A 16,856-nucleotide genomic window follows, 5' to 3' on the forward strand; every position below is an offset into this window, starting at 1 on the left:
ACCAAGAACTATCCAGTCCAAAATGTTAACAGTGCTGAGGTTGAGAAACCCTGGTTTAGACCAAGGTGATCATGAGCTGGAGAGCACTGAATAGATCCAAGATGTACTAAGGAGGTAAAATCCACAGGCTTCAATGACAGAGTGGACGTGAGGGTCAAAGAGCTGAAAGTGGCCAGTATGAATCTCAACTTTCTCCATAATTCCAAGGAAAGTTATGTCTAGAATTTTTCCTTTCCCAGAAAGCAAAAAAGATATTTGCTCTGGAATGCTTTTGTTCTTAGAATCAGGTGGATAAGTCAGAGTGGGAAAACGAGGCTAGGAGCAAAACTCTTTCACCCACTCACGTGTAGCATCACCAAGTCTGCTGCAGCCCAGATGTGGCCGGCCTCAGTGAGGTCAGAGATGCCTTTCTAGGCTATGGTTACCTGTCGTTTAACTTGCTAGGCAGTCTGGTTTTAAAACCACATCTTGGTCTTAAAACGTTTAGGAAGAGGTGTTTAGACACTGATCAGTAAAATCACAACTGTGTGGAGAAGATCAATACATCTTTGGTCTGTGTCTGTACTTGAGCCTAAACTCTTCATCTAGCTCTGTAGCTACTTAAATGACCAGCATCACCTGGGAGCTCATTAGAAATGCAGATTCTCAGGCCCTGGGCCAGCTCTAAGGGGTCAGAATCTCCAGAGGAGAGACTCCGGAATCTTGTGTTTTAACAAGCTCTCCCACGACTGCACTCACCCTAAGCTCTGAGGATCCCTGATAGAGCTCACATTATAGAACAGAAGAAACAATGCCTATGCAAGCACAGCACTTACCAACCCTAAGTGCTCAGCAGGTGTCAAAAACCTGAAACCTAAGATAATTTAAAGAATGCCTCTTCTAGGCTGTGGAAGAGCTAGTATTAAAAATCTTCTGAGTGTTTCTTATCTCCTTCAACTCGTAACAGAGAAGCCAACATTAGGACTTATTAAAAAAAATAAAATAAAAGAGTTGTACATGAGGTTTTCCAGGCAATATAAATCCTTCTGCCTTTGGGGAGAGAATAAACAGTACCCAGCAGGAGCAGAGAGTGGGCCCAATGAAATAAACAAGTTCTTAAACGGCTTCCAGTGGGAGGGGTTTTTATGGCTGATGAAGGAACAGCAAAAAGCTTTCCGCAAGGTCCACTGAGGGTTAACTTCGGGGCCAGAAGAACAAGCTTTCCTAAGGCCTCAGCTGAGGCCCTCCAGGGTGTGAGGCCAGAGGGGTGGGAAACCTGCAGCACTGGGCCCATGTGTGGCCTATTGACTGAATCCAAATTGTGAGGTTTGGATTCGATTGAGAGACTGCACTCGGGGATCCCGAGGGCCACATGTGGCCTTGAGGCCGCAGGTTCCCCATCCCGAGAAGTCCCAAGCAGGGTTCCAACTCCAGAACAAAACTTGCTCCAAAAGTTCAAAATCAACATCTTGTCCCCAAGCTTAATATCTTTGCTTATCCTACCCGACAACCCGACAGAGTCTCAAAAACATCCACAGTTTTGATTCGAGTATCATATTTTTGATTCTGAGAAAGAGTTTACCCAAACACTCCAGAAAGAAAACAGAAAGGCAAGAAGAAATAATAAACTAGCCCAACAATGAATGATGTATAAACTCTGGGGCAGTGAATGGCTTATTTATAAACAAGCGTCACTTAAAACGATGCAGGAAGTCCAGATGACAGCATAAACAGCAGAAACTTGGGAACTCCTTCACCCCAAACCTGGCGCCTGACTGAAGACCAAGCTTTGCCCTCTGTTTTGGTGACTCGCAGGCTCACACCAGTCTTCTGTGCGCCTGTGCGGTCCTGGGTGAGCCGGGGAGCTGTAAATATTTGCCCTTCGCCCAGAGCTAGCCAGCTGCTGAGGCTGCAGCCGACAGACAGGCCAGGGGCCAGGAAGGGGGGGCGGGTAGGAAAACTTGCAGGCCTGGTGTGCACGTATGGAAGGGGGCTGGGAGAGGGCAGGGGGAGACAAAGCAGACACAGGCCCCTGGTGGCCTCTCGGGCAAATATTTTCCCCTCTCTGCCACACCATCTGGAGCAGGCAACCCGAGTGGCAGCAGCAGGGCCATGCCCCTCCCCAGGAAGGCAGAAGCACCCAGCTGTTGAAAATGCGCTTTTTCCAATCAGGGAATCTAGTGGTTCTCAACCTGGGTGACTTCCTCCTGCCCCTGCCAGAAGACACTTGACAATATCTGGAGACATTTTTGATTGTCACGATTTGGGAGGCAGGTCTATTGGCATCCAGTGGGTGGAGGCCAAGAATACTGCTAAGCATCCTACGATGCACCAGGCAGCCCCCATGGCAAAGAGTTATCAGGCTCCAAATGCCAATATGCCCCGAGACTGAGAACTTCGAGGTAGAACTTGAATTCAGCTCTGTCCCGTGAGTCACTTTGATTTTGGGCAAGTTATATATCCTCTCTGAATCTGATTCCTCATCTTGAAGGATAAAATAGATAATGCATGTAAAGTGCTTCCCACAGTTGCTGGCACATAATAAACACTCAATAAATGGTACTCATGGTTACACTGAGAGGCAACGTGATAGTGGCAAGGAGCTGGGGCTGAAGAGATGGGCATACAAGGGTTCAAAAGCCAGCTCTGCACCTAAAAGCTATAGCCTATGCACAAGTCTGCTCCTCTATGAGCCTCAGTTTCTTCATCTACAAAATGGGAAGCCTCAGACTTACTTTACTTGATTAAAAAGGAAATGACTGGCAAGAGCTTAGCACAGGGCCTGGAGCAAAGAAAGCCTTCACTAGTGGTGGCTGCCACAATTACACCAGCTACCAGGACCAGGGGATGGCTCAGAGGGAGATGTTAAAAATAATTGTGGGTAATACTCGTCAAGCAGTTACTGTCTGCCTGGCACAGTGCCAGGACCCTTTCATGCATTATCTCCCTGAAGGCTGACAACACCTTTCACATCGAGGGAAACTGAAAGCACCTGGAGGTTAAGCCACAAGTTCACCTAGCTGGTTAGCAAAAAGCCCAGATTTGAAAACAGCCGTAACTCCAGAGGACTCTCACTTTAATATTACTTTATACTTTCTGGGGGCAGGGTGGTCCTTAATTCTTTCTGAAATCCCCCAATGAATAGCTCAGAGGGTGCCTGGTTGTGTTTCACTCTGTGTGTCACGTCTCTAGGGACCACAGTTTCCAACTTTAGAGAGGTTAAGCAGTTTGCTCAAGGTCAGCCAGCTAGTTGGCAGCAAAGTGCAAGTTTGAATCCAGCTTTTACTCCAGAGGCCTCGCTTCTGGCATCCTTCTTAATTTACTCTACACTGGCTGTGGGTTCCCTTTATTTTTTCTGGAATCCTTGAGGGTGCATGGATACAATTCGCCCAACGTGTCCATATTTCCTCCTGTGTGTCACGTCTACGGTTTCCAACCTTAAGTGAGGGTAAGCGACTTCCCCAAAATCACCCAGCTGGTCTTAGCAGCAAAACCTTTGAACACAGTTCTGACTGTGGAGCTGCATTCTTCATTCTTACCCTACATTTGGTTGTGGATTCCTTCTCCTCTTTCTAGAACCCCTGAAGCTGCTGTAGCTATAATTCACGCCGTAAATCTAGCCGATATGGACCATAGTTTCCGAGCTTAGGTTCAGCGACCTGCACATAGCGAGACAGCTGGCAAGCAGTGGAAGAAGAGGGAAGCAGGGATGCTCAAGGGAAGCTCTTAATATCCCTGTACCCAAAAGGACGGGGCCGGGCGTGGGTCCCCAGGGGGCCCGGCAGGGAGTCGGGGAGGTCAGCGGGCGCCTACCTTGCCGCCGGGCGGCGCGGCCATGCAGCGGCTGAGCGAGTCAAGGCGCGCGCTGTACTCGGTGAACTTCTTCTGGTAGCGCAGCGCGGTCATCTGCAGCTCGAGCTGCGCGGCGGCCAGCTGAGCCACCAGCGACTTCTCTCGCTTGCCCGCGCGCAGCGCCTCCTTCTTGAGCGCCTTGTGCAGCGCGCCCAGGCGAGCCTGCAGCGCGCCGTTGTGCGCCCGCAGCGCCCGTGCGCAGCAGTGGCCACCCGCGCGCTGCTCGCCGTGCGTCAGGGGCAGCCCGCAGCCCTCCTGGCAGCGGCCCACTGGCCGCGCGTCGCACGCGTCGCGCATGTGCGCCTCCACGTCGCGCCGCAGCAGCACCTGGCCGCAGCCCGCGTGGCGGCAGCGCGCGGGCGCGAAGTCGCAGCGCTCGAGGTGCTCGGGCAGCTGCTGCAGCTTGACCACCCTGCCGCAGCCGCGCGCCGCGTGCGCGCACTTGATGTCCAGCTTGAGAATGAGGCGCTTGAGCGGCAGGACGTGGTTGAGCTCCTTGGCCGACAGGCGACCGCGGCAGCGCGCTGGGCAGCTGCCCTCTTGCACCACCCAGGGCAGCACGCAGCCGGCGCAGAAGACGTGGCCGCACGGCGTGGTCAGCGGGTCCTCCAGGACCTTGTGGCAGAGTGCGCACTTCAGGTCCGGGTCCACGTCGCCGTCGAAGCGGTCCAGCTCGAAGCCCATGGTGGCGGCCGGGCCCCGGGGTCGCCGCCGGGCGGCCGGCCGCCCCCTCCCTCCCTGCGAGGCGGCCCAGACACGCCGGCTGCGCCGCCCGCTCGCTCGCTCGCTCTCCCCGGACTGAGCCTAATTGCTCCAGACTTCCTCGGAAAATGCCCGAGGAACAGGACTCCTCCGGCCGTATTTGCGGGAGCGCAAGCGCACACACATCTTGCCTCCCGCCAGCCCCTCTGCAAAAGGGAAGAGGCTGACAGTTAGAAGAGCGTGGGAAGACTCTGGGGCTCGCCAAACAGGACTGGCCAGCCTAAGACGCCAGCCTGAACCTTCTCGGGGGACCCTTCTCTGCTCTCTTACAGTTTTCGCTATGAGAGAAAAAACGCCTGCCGAGAAAAGCTCTTTAAGTTTGGAGCTGAGGCTGCTGCTTTCGCCCAGACGAGTTCTCCTGGAACCCCTTCCGCAATGGATTAACATTTTTGACTACGCTCTCTCTCCCTCTTCCTCTTCTGGGTGATTGCAGAGGGCGAAAAATATTTTGGAGCCCTCTATCTCAGCACTTACGGTCTTTATTTATTTATTTGATTCCAGGGAAAGTTACAGAGCCTGCGGGACAGTGTGCTGCAACTTCAGTTCCGACCAGAGGTTCTGCGAACCCCAGGGTTTGGCAGGCGGAGGTTTCCAAGACTGGAGGACGAATCTATGGGGGCGAATCTTCGGGGACAAGAGCTGCTAACCAGCTGTCTGGGTGGGAGATGCCAGCGAGCTGGATCCGTCCACTTCACCTAACACCTCTGAAGTGTCTGCATTATAGAGTGGCATGCGTTGTTCTGAGCGCTTCTAAATCAGTCCCTTTAAAAATCATCCGTACAATGTCGTGAGAGAGTATTAGTTCCATTAGAAAATTATCTGCCCCCTGCCCCCGCCCCAGTAACAAAAGAAGTAACGCTTGCCTTACAATGAGAACTGCAGAAGTTAGAACTTGGAGAAGTCCCTCATAGCCCCTTGAGAACTGCATTCCTTCAGTTTTGTTTTGTTTCTGTGTACACTTTGTTACATTTCCATTTTCCCATTGGGGAAACTCAGGCTGAGAGAAGGCAAAAAGTTGTCCTAGGGTCTTGTAGGTCAGTGTTTCTCAAATTTTAACGTGGTCGTGAATTCTGACCCGGTGGGTCTATGGCGGGGCCTTAGAATCTCCACATCGAAAGCAATTCCTAGTGATAATGCTGGTCTGTGGTCGTCCTTGGATTTCCACTTGATTGGAAAACCCTAGCCATCCATGGATCAGGACCTTTTTCTTCTACTCTGGGGTAGCTCTCCAAGCTGTACAGCAAGCCTGACTGGGCAGTGTTCAGCAGCACTCTTGAGTGCTAGAGGAATATTTTTGGAATTCCAACCTGGGTGGAAAGTTCATAGCATCATCCATGCATTTTTTTTTTCTTTTTCTTTTCTTTTCTTTTTCTTTTTTTTTTTTTTTTTTTCCCAGCCTCCCAAGGCTAGAGACATTCCTAAGAAACACGCAGTCAGCAAGCTATGGAATTCTCATGTGAAATCTGCTGCCAGTTTCTGAACAGTGAAGGGGAAAAGTTGGAGCTCTGTGTTCAGTGAGACTCCGGGGCCTGGAAAGTGGGATTACAGCATCCATTTTGTCTAATTGCTTTACTTCTTTCTTTTATGTGGCTGCTAAAGCCCCGTGACCTTCACTATTTAACTGCTTCGTCAGAGTGAAAGAATCGCCTTGATGTTCATAAGGATTACTTGTTTTGAACTGACCTTTAAAAAGTTGTCACTCACTAGATTTTTCAGTCCATGGCTGAGGTCACTGGACAGTGTTCTTTAATCAGTGTTGGTGGCATTTGTTGCCTATTTGTGGTAGAGACTTTCCTTTAATTGCTTTACTCAATTAATGCATTTCTTTGATACGATTCTACATGGGGTGAAATATTATTGGCTTTTGTTCAGATAATCCTGTGCCAGGGAATCCTCCATCAGTGTATTTATTAAGCTTCTCAAGGGTTCTCAGATAATGGGTAAGAAACAAATTCTTTCACCAAAGGTGTGTGGGCTTGTCAGTTTCACAGGATGGGCTAGTGTCAACAGGGTGATAATCTTCAAACCAAACTGGTTTTGAGAAACAGGGAAGCTCTGTCATACACCATAAACAGGAAATAAGTGCTTACTGGGGGTGTATACTTCTCCTGAGAGCTGTTCCACCCCCTGGGGTGGTCCCCCAGATGGCAGACTGAGAGGTTGTTGGTGAAATGCTGCAGCTGAGGCCACAGAGAAGCTATGGCTTACTGTGGATTGGCCTCTTCAGGCAAAAGGAAAGTCTGTCTGAGCCACTCCTCATTGGTTAATTTTAGTATCAAAATTCTTGGAGGTCAGCAAAAAAAAAAAAAAAAAAAAACCACCTCCTAGAATGTCAGAGCTGGCAGGACCTCGCATATTATCCAGTCACTGAACTCAACAGATGGGAACTGAGAGCCAAAACTATTGAGAAAAAGAAGCGTTCAGGGCAGAGTTTCTCAACCTGGGCACCACTGACACTTCAGTCAAGTAATTATCTGTTGTTGGGGGTTGTCCTCTGCATTGTAGGATATTTTGCAGCATCTCTGGTCACTACCCACTAGAGGTAGCACCCCCAACCTACCCCCAGCTGTGACAACCAGACATTGCAAATGCCAGATTGAGAACCACAGATTTAGGGCAACTCTGGTTCGTGACTAACGTCAGGCACTGCTAGCAGCCCACGTGTTCTGCGGGCTGTGGAACCACCTGGTGAACGCAGCACTGTGAGGGAGGGCTGTCAAATTGAAAAGTTGAGGCACCACATTAACAAACATGAATAACACTGTAGAAAGACGAATGACTGGCATGGCAGGCCTCCCGAGAGCAGGAGCTGATTTTTCTGACGTGGATTAGATACCTACTCAACCATCTCAGAAGCATCTGAGTGTTTATATATGGACGAATTCCTTGTGGACAGCTGGATTGGGCACTTTGCAAATGACTTTTTATGGCTTCCACCGCCTTTGCCATCACCCTTTCCTCTTGTAGTCTGATTCTGCACTTTCTAACCAAAATGTGTTCCCAAGCCAGAGAGAAATACTATTTCTATATTCACCACCATCCCAGTTCTGATTTTAAACTGTCCTTACTGTCCTTTCCAGCAGCATGCTTAATCAGAAGGTGATAATAATATCTATGATTTTCTGAGCTCGCACTAGGTGCCAAACCCTGTGCTCAGCACCTGACCTTCATTATCTCACAGCACATCAAGAGATAGATGTGCTGTTTGCCCCATTTTACAGATGAAGAAACTGAGGTTTTCAGAGCTTACCTAAGTTATTGAACTGGCAGTCAGGGATGCAGGCATGAGAATTAACCACCATGAGCATGATGCTTCTGCCCACACAACCCCTAACTCAGGAGGCACTGCCTTACAAACTACAAACGATGCAGACAACCCCTCCACACCTCCAGGTTTGCTCATCTCTTCCTTCCCTGTATCAATCCTTGGCTGCCCCCAGGGGCTCCTTAATTTGTGGCTTAAGTACTAAAGAAAACAAAAAAGTAAAGATATTTTTGAGATTTTTTTGGGTGGCTTCCCCAGGCTTAAATCTGTACTCCAGTAGCTGAAATAGCACCACCCAAGTGGACAAGAATCTGCTTTACCAACTGGACGTACCACCAGAGAGTACTGAGATATAGCAGTCATCCACAAGCAAGTGGGAAACATTGTGGTCAGATTGCTTGCCTCTTGGCATGGCCAATGCCAGCCATGCTGGAGGCCCGGGACATTCATTTGGCCTTGGGTTGGAGGGTAGGGAGAAAAGAAGATAATTTACAATTCTAGATAATCAGCCTTTTAACAAAATCCCCAAGTGGTTTGTGTGCACTTAAAGTTTGAGAAGTACTGCTCTAAAGACCATAAGGCAAGCTGATGTACTAGAGAGAAATTAAAGAGGACTATTTCAAATAGGGCAGTCTGAGGAGAAAAAATGCGAGTTGTTTCTTAAAGGATGAGAATGAGGCAGCAATAACTGGGAGAACATTCCAGGCAGAACAACAGAAAGTGCCGGGGTCCAAAGGGAGCCAAGCACTTGGTCTTCTTCAGTTGGAGCATGCCTAGAACTTGAAACAGGGTGAGCAGGGGGGAGTAGAATCAAATAAGGGTAGAGAAGTTGGCAGGAGCCAAACAGACAGGGGCCTGCAAGCCATACGCAGGAGAGAGTTTGAATTGGTTGTAAGTGCTAGATGGCACTGGAGGATTCTGGGCATGGAAGGGGCACAGCCTGATCAACGTCCAGTTCCCATGCTGCGTCTTATACTGTGTCATAGAGTAGAGCAATCATAGCCACGTTCTGTCCCACATGTTTAACGCTTAGTAGAAACTCAATAAATGTTGAAAAAAATAACTGTTCCTTCCTCGTACTCTGTGTAAGTTCCTGCTGCTAGCTTCCTAATCACCTGTTGGTGCTACCAGAATGAGGTATGTGTATCACAGTATGGGTTAAATAGGCCTCTGTGGCCTAGTTGGAGTTAAGTGTCATCATTTAGGACATTGTTCCTATAACAAAATCAATTCTGATTTATGAACAACCAACTCCCATACTAATAACTGGATCACTACCTGATTGTCAGTTGGCAGGCTTTGTACAGAAAGAGTGTGTGTGTGTATACACACATGTAAATGTTCACATATGGACCTATATATTTATAAACATACACATATGTATATATACACACACACATACATACATGCAGGAGAGAGAAAAAGATCATTTAGCTAAATATAACAGAATATCAAAATAACCATAAAATAAACTAGCTAGAAATTAATTTCTCTCTCAAGTAAAAAAAAAATATGATGCATAGTTAGAAGGCTGGTATAGTGGCTTCCAAGTCACAAGGACTCAAGATTCTTTGATCTTCCTGCCCCACCATCTGTAGGGCCTGGCCTCTGTGCTCATTCCATGGAGTGGCATGGTTGCCACAGAGCCAACCATTCCAGGCAGAAAAATGCCTCCGCCTTACCCCTCTTTAAGGAGATTTCCTTAAGGAATCTTAAAGAGAAACCCAACTGCCTTCTCTTACATCTCAACAGCAACGGAATTCATGAAATGTGCTCTTTTAGGAGGGCACGTAGCTTCCTGGAATATTAATAGGGCTCTACCATGAGAGATTGCTTCACGCCCAGTAGGCTGACTAAAGTAAAAAAGATAGACAATAACAAGTGTTGACAAGGATGTGGAAAAACTGGAACCCTCATCTATTGCTGTTGGGATTGTCAAATGGGACAGCCACTTTGTAAAATAGTTTGGCAGTTCCTCAGAATGTTAAATACTGAGTGACCACATGATCTAGCAATTCCTTTCATGAGTATATAACCACGAGAATTGAAAACATTTGTTTAGCAAAAAAACTTGTACACAAATGTTCATAGCAGCATTATTCATAATAGCCAAAAAGTTGAACCCATGCAAATATCCATCCACTGATGAATGTCTATAAACAAAATGTTGTGTATCCATGCAATAGAATATCATTCACCACAAAAAGGAATGAAGTTCCAATTCATACAATATGGATTTACATTGAATGCATTATTCTACGTGAAAGGAGCCAGACAAAAGGCCACGTATTGTATGATTCCATTTATATGAAATACATGGAGATAAAAATGAGATTAGTGCTTGCCAGAAGCTGGGGGGGAGGGTGAAATGAGTAATGACAGCTAATGACAGGGTTTTCATTTTCTGAGGTGATGAAAATGTTCTAAAATTAACTGTGCCAATGGTTACCTAACTCTGCAAAATTACTAAAAACCACCAAATTGTATTCTATAAAAGGGTGGATTTTGTGGCATGTGAATTATATCTCAATGAAAAGGATAAATTTTATGGCATGTGAATTCTATCTCAATAAAGCTATTATAAAAACAAAAATATTAATAGGATTCTGTTAACAAGGACGAAGGGAATAATGACTATTAGATACACAGGTAGCACTGTGCATATGTGTCTACATGCATGCATAAGCCTTTTTTTCAAAATTGTACATATTAAACTAGGGTTTTTTTTGGTTCATGCTAAAGGCTATATTTTTAACGATTGTTGAATTATATTGCATTAGGACTCTTTTAGTCTGCAAGTTTCTGAAATCCAATTCAATGTGAATCAGACACTTAAAACAAACAAACAAACAAACAAACAAATAGGTCACATCATTGAAAAGTCCAGGAAGTAAGTGGCTTCAGGTATGGCTGAATCCAGGTGCTCACCTGAACACATTAAGAATTGGCTTTGCTTTCCTCTGGGTTAGCTTCCTTCTCAGGCGAGCTCTCCCCACATGGCTACACACACAGCTTCTGCAGTCTGTGTTTGCATCTTGCTTGCTTGTTAACCCCAGCACAGAGAGCACCATTTTCCTAATAGTTCCAATAAGCATATAAGACATGATTCCTGACCTTAGGTCATCTTCTCATTCCTGAACCAGGGAGTGGGAACCCTCTCACCCAGACCACAGGAAATGAAAGTAGGGGAGAATGTGGTTCTCCAAAGAGATTCCAGAAAGGCAAAAAAATGTATGCCCAGTATAGTCTTATTACAAAAGTCATCACAAATGCTAACGTGGGAGAAAAGAATTACCTGTAAAATATATGACAACCATCATCTTGGAATGGATTTCAAAACCTCCTATCAGCCTCCCTAACCGTTATCAGTTATATTCTGACTTGAAGCAATCATCTGTGTAGGGGAAAAATACACAAAACAAGGCAATGCAACGCTCTTTTTACAGAACAAGAGACCCCTTCCTTCAGCTAAATCACATGAAGGTACAGTCTCTAAAGTCAAATTGAAAGTTTTGAAGTGTAAATAGTATCTGTTATGTCAGTCAGTGTTGCATCCCATGACCCAGGACTGGCTCCTAGTGGACTCTCAACAAACATGGTGATTGGCTATATCATTTACCCAAATATTTACTGGTCCTAACACATTTTTCAAGTTTCTAACACCTAAAGACACTTGATTATTCCTAAGGTGGAAAAATCAAGGAAAGGGATCTAAGGAGTAAGACCTATGATTACGCGGATTCTCCTATCAGAAGGGAGGTGACTCAGTCATCACAGATGCAAGGGAAGTTATAAAATCATAAAAAGAAATATACATTAAAAAAACAGAATATCAGAACTGATTTCATTAATAACTAATTTGGAAAATCTGCTTTTCCAATATTTAAGTATCACTTTATGGCACGTTCTATAACATAAACAAGCTCTTTAAAGTCCTTGCAGCTCAAGCCTGTGATCTAGGAACTCATTAATTTTAATTTTTCTCCTGGCACCTTCTCCTGCACTCTCATTTACTCAATCTGTAAAATTATCATAATAATAATCCATGTTTACCTAGCATACGGTAATAATTGCTAATTAACTAATTTTTATATGTAGAAACCCCTGAAGACTTTGCACAGGTGTGAAGTATTATTATTTTAGGCTGGTGGTGAAGATCCAACTTTCTGTTTGCCAGTGAGACAGGTCACCCTCTAATGTTACCTTCTCTTTGGAAATGAAATAATAAAAACTGCTTCCATGGTTTTTACCATTGTTGATTGATTTGCCAAGCAAAATCCTGCAGTATGATAGCACTTTCTCTTGACATCTAGCCCCTCAAATAACCAGAGCTGTGCTCAGTGTTTCATCAATAGAAGCCTCTTTAGAGCAAAATATAAACCGCTTTGACACGGGCATCAACAAACAGAGATCTGAGGACAGATGACACAGCATCGCTGCTCTCAAAACTAGTGACTTCCAGAGTGCTTTCCGCCCATTACATATTAACACACAACTGCTTTCATTTAAATATCATTTGATTGTACTGAAAAGAGGCTTGCCATTTGTTTTATTTTGCTTTGTTTCCATTTCTTTTTATCATCCTTGCAACAAAAGAATAACATCTATTCTTCTGGGAGGGCTTCAGGCAGAATATTTTTGAGATGTCAGCCAACCAAGAGAAATGTGACATTCCTGTTCTTTGAAATCTTGTCTTGAGAACTGTGGTTTTGGTACCCAGATCAAGCAGGCACTTGGCAATGAAAAAGCTAAAACAAAACATTAACGAAAATAGTCTTACAATGGTATGGTGTTTCTAGGATAATCATTTGTTATATTTTAACAAACAAAGGTCACTGCAACCTTTCATTCTATTTTCACTGCTGCACAGGAACAGACACGAAACGTTTCCTAAAGCTGGCTATGAACTTCTGTCTACGGGGGCAAAAAGTAATCATGGAAAAAACCTCTGCAATGGTAATATTTTTCTGTACAGGTAAAATGGAAAATGTGTCCAAATATTGGCATAGTCTCTGTAATTTTGGCAAACAGCACACTCCATCCTGACGGAACATAAAGAGCCTTAGAAGTGGAATCCAGAAAGATGAAAGAACTTGAAGGACAATGAGTCAGTTTGTCATTGGTGGGAATCTTTGCAGTAACTTATAATTTATCTGTGGGTTGTGTAAGCTTACAGATGAAGATAAAGCCGGAATCAGAGAGCTCATACTAGTTTTTTCTCTGTTCTAGAACTACAAAGTTTCTGATGGTTTCTTCAACTGTGGGAGATAAGGAAAAATGTGTTTCTAACTTTTGTAAGAGTAGGTTTTTTATTTTTCACTTTCCTCCAGAAAGGTGGTAACTGGCTAGTTCTGATGGGGCTTACCCAGCTTATAAATGGAATGGGGGAGGCAGGGGGAAGGGGCCGACGGCCTAAGAATTGCACACTGCTCCAGAGACTAGCAACAACCTGGAAGTGACTTTCAGGAAGAGCCAAAACAAGTTCCACATTTCACACTTTAATTGAGAATGGTGCATTTTCTTCTTCGTGTAGGAATCACCCAGTGGATGGACTGCTTACTTTGTTTTTTGGCATTTGATTAAATATTTACTGGATTCAACAAATAATATATACAGTTCTACTGACTCTGAGTCATCGAATAAGACCAGTCTATTCATTAGAAAGAACTCCATCAAAGAAACAATAAGTATGATTGTGCTCTGCATCAGGGGTTGGCAAACTCTTTCCAAAAAGAGCCAAATAGTAAATATTTTTGACTTTGTGGGCCATGTGGTCTCTGTCAAAACTACTCAGCTCTGATGTTGTAGCACAAAAGCAGCCATAGACAATATGTAAATGACTGGGTGTGGCTGTGTTCCAATAAAACTTTATTTTCAAAAGAGCTGGATTTGGCCCAAGTGCCTTAGTTTGCCATCTCCTTCTGTATATGAATACAGTGCTTTTTTGGCAAGAGAAAATCAGCTGAATCTGAGACTATTGAGGCCATAAAAATGAAATAGAGTACTATGGACTTTATAATAAATATGTACTCAGTAAGTGACTATTCAAAGGCGAAAGTTTTCTGACTTGGGAGTCAGAAAAACCGACATTCAAATCATGGTTCTACCACCTACTGGCTGTACAACCTTTGCAAGTCACTCATTTTGCTTCAGTTTCCTCATCTGTAAAAGGGAGATGTTATTAGTATCTGTTTCATAGAGTTGAAGTAGATTACATGTTGTAAAATTTAAATTAGCAAACACATATAAAGTGCTTGGCATGGTGCTGGGCACGTACTGAGTTGAATAACATTAAGACTGAATGCATGGCTGTAAGGAGGGTAAGCACTATGGTGGACTGGCATTGCTAATGTTTCCTGAAGTTATCATCCACAAACCGGGCCCAGATTCTCTTCCCTGGAGCCCTGGAATTCAAAGATACTAAGCATATGTCGCTTAGCAAAGATCATAGACTGTACTTACACAAACCGAGGTGGTAGGTGGTACAGACTACTGGTTACGTAGGCTGTGTGGTATAGCCTGTTGCACGTAGGCTACAAACCTGTACAGCATGTTACTGTACTGAATACTGCAGGCAATTGTAACACTATGGTAAGTACTTGTGTGTCTACACATATGTAACCATAGAAAAGGTACAGTAAAAATAGGGTACAAGAGATAAAAAATGGTACACCTATATAGGGCACTGACCATCCATGGAACTTTCAGGACTGGAAGTTGCTCTGGGTGAGTCAGGAAGTAAGTGGAGAGTGAATGTGAAGGCCAGGACACTACTGTGCACTACTGTAGACTTTATAAACACTGGACACTTAGGCTACACTACACTGAAAAAAATATTTTTCTTTCTTCAATAAATTAATCTTAGCTTACTATAACTTTTTACTTTATAAACTATTTTTTTAACTTTTTGAATCTTGTAATAATACATTATATAGCTATACAAAAATATTTTCTTTTTTACATCCCTTACTATATGAGATTTTTTTCCATTTTTAAAATATTTATCTTTTTATTTTTTAAAACTTTTTGTTGAAAACTAAGACACAAACATGAATATCAGTCAACGCCTACTCAGGGTCAGGATTATCGATATCATGGTCTTTCACCTTCACATCTTGTCCCACTGTAACGTCTTCTGGGGCAATGACATGCATGGAGCTGTCATCTCCTAGGCTAACAATACCTTCTCTTGGAATACATCCCGAAGGACCTGCCTGAGTCTGTTTTACAGTGAACTTTTTTTAATATAAGTAAAAGGAGCACACTCTAAAATAACAAGAGGAACTATAGTATAGTAAATACTAGGCGATAGGAACTTTTTAGCTCCATTATAATCTTATGGGACCACCATCATATATGTTGTTGACTGAAACATTGTTATTCAGCACGTGACTATATACCAGTAAGTGACTATATACAGGCTAGAGATATGGAGGAATAAATGGAGTAATATCAAAAAACAGTTTGTTGGAAAACTTCACTAGAAAAGAATTAGAGAACAAAACATAAAAAGAGGCCATATCAGAGCTACATGTGAATCATCTTTCTCTTGGAGTTATTTATTATTCTGTTTATTCACCATGTGAGCACTATAACAATTTTGACAACACAAAAAAACAAATGCAGATACAAAGAATGTGATGTCCTCCCTCTTTAGAAAAAAGTGATGCCAAGAGTGTTTCAGGCAATTCCTTGAAGGTGAATTACTGGATGGCATTGTCTTTCAAGGTTAAATGTATCCACCATGCTAAATATAAAACAAAAGGAACTTTGCAGGAACCCTATAGCAGATATTGCCAGTTAAGAGGCCTTCATTACCAGAAACTCATTTTTAACAAATGAGGGAAACATTAGTCCATCTTTTGTTTACAGGGACCCAAGGCAAAAAGTGGAGAGCTACTTATCTGAGAAAGTTGTAAGTTCATGTCTTATTCACCATGTCCCCAAGATTGAACGTGGTCCCTGGCATACAGCAGATGCTCAGTTAATGCCTGTGGCATTGACTGAAAGAAGAGAAGGTGCCATGACCTTCTCAGACTTTCCGATGGCACAGACACACAGGTCTGGAGCATTCTGCTATTCAAAGCCCTTTCACAGCACTGCAGGGCATATTGGAGACAGTAACTGATTGCATCATATTATATGCTTGGCATAATTATACCATAGACTTTTCTCTCCTTTGGTGCCTGTCAGTCTCAAAACACATGCCACATCCTCGCTTCGCTTATGGCAAGCGCTGGGGTTGCCCACTCATTACATTCGGGACCTGTCAACTCTGTATCTACATCCTGCATCACTTACGCCCAGAGTTCCACTCTTGGGAGAACTGGGATGGCTTTTCTTCAGACACCATGATGAACAGTGGAAGTTCAAGTCCAGAAGGAGACGGGGGAAGCAGCCGACAAGGGCCAGCTGGGGCTGAATCAGATCCCCAGTGGACAATGGTGATCGTTTCCCAGTTTTCCTTGAGTTTTTTAAAAATTATTTTTAATAAAGCTGTTTTTTCCCCCTCAACTTCTAAAAAGGGAGTTTAACCTATAGGACGTTGTAGATTCTCCTTTCTAAATCTCTTTGCCATCCACTCACTTCATTCCTTTGCCACCATCCTCACTCAAGCCACCATCTCTCTCCTGGAGGACAGCTATATTTTCCAGAATAGTCTCTTCACCTCCCTGCATGATCCTTCAATTTATTCTGCACACAGCTGCCAGAGGGATCTTTTTAAAGTGGAAAAATGGTCCAGAATCAGCCCTTGCTTAAAGCTGTTTAATAGCTTCCTATTTCTCTTAAGCAAAAACTTGCAATCCCACATTTCACTTCTGAGGCTGGGAATGATCTCACTCTGCCTGTCTTGCCAGCCTCAGTCTGTGCTCCTCTCCTCCCAGCTCTGCACCCCAGCAATTACAGACACTGCCAATTGTTCCCCAATAGCCATTCTTCCTTGTGTTTAAAAAAAAAAAAAAAAAAAAGCAAGCTGAGTTTTCCCTGGGCCTGTGAT

At 44.3% G+C, this 16,856-nt stretch overlaps 1 protein-coding gene across 1 annotated transcript in view; it reads right to left on the bottom strand.

Moving 5' to 3' along the window:
* Positions 1 to 4,631, bottom strand: part of PDZRN3 (PDZ domain containing ring finger 3) — a 226,477-nt gene extending 221,846 nt beyond the window's left edge. The window contains exon 1 of the mRNA XM_069473820.1: positions 3,793 to 4,631. Within this exon, the coding sequence (XP_069329921.1) occupies positions 3,793 to 4,515 (723 nt within the window). The 5' untranslated portion in view covers positions 4,516 to 4,631. The remainder of the gene's footprint in view (positions 1 to 3,792) is intronic.
* Between the last annotated feature and the right edge of the window lie 12,225 nt (positions 4,632 to 16,856).

The sequence above is a fragment of the Eulemur rufifrons genome, chromosome 7 (genome assembly GCF_041146395.1).
Source record: "Eulemur rufifrons isolate Redbay chromosome 7, OSU_ERuf_1, whole genome shotgun sequence".
NCBI lineage: Eukaryota > Metazoa > Chordata > Mammalia > Primates > Lemuridae > Eulemur > Eulemur rufifrons.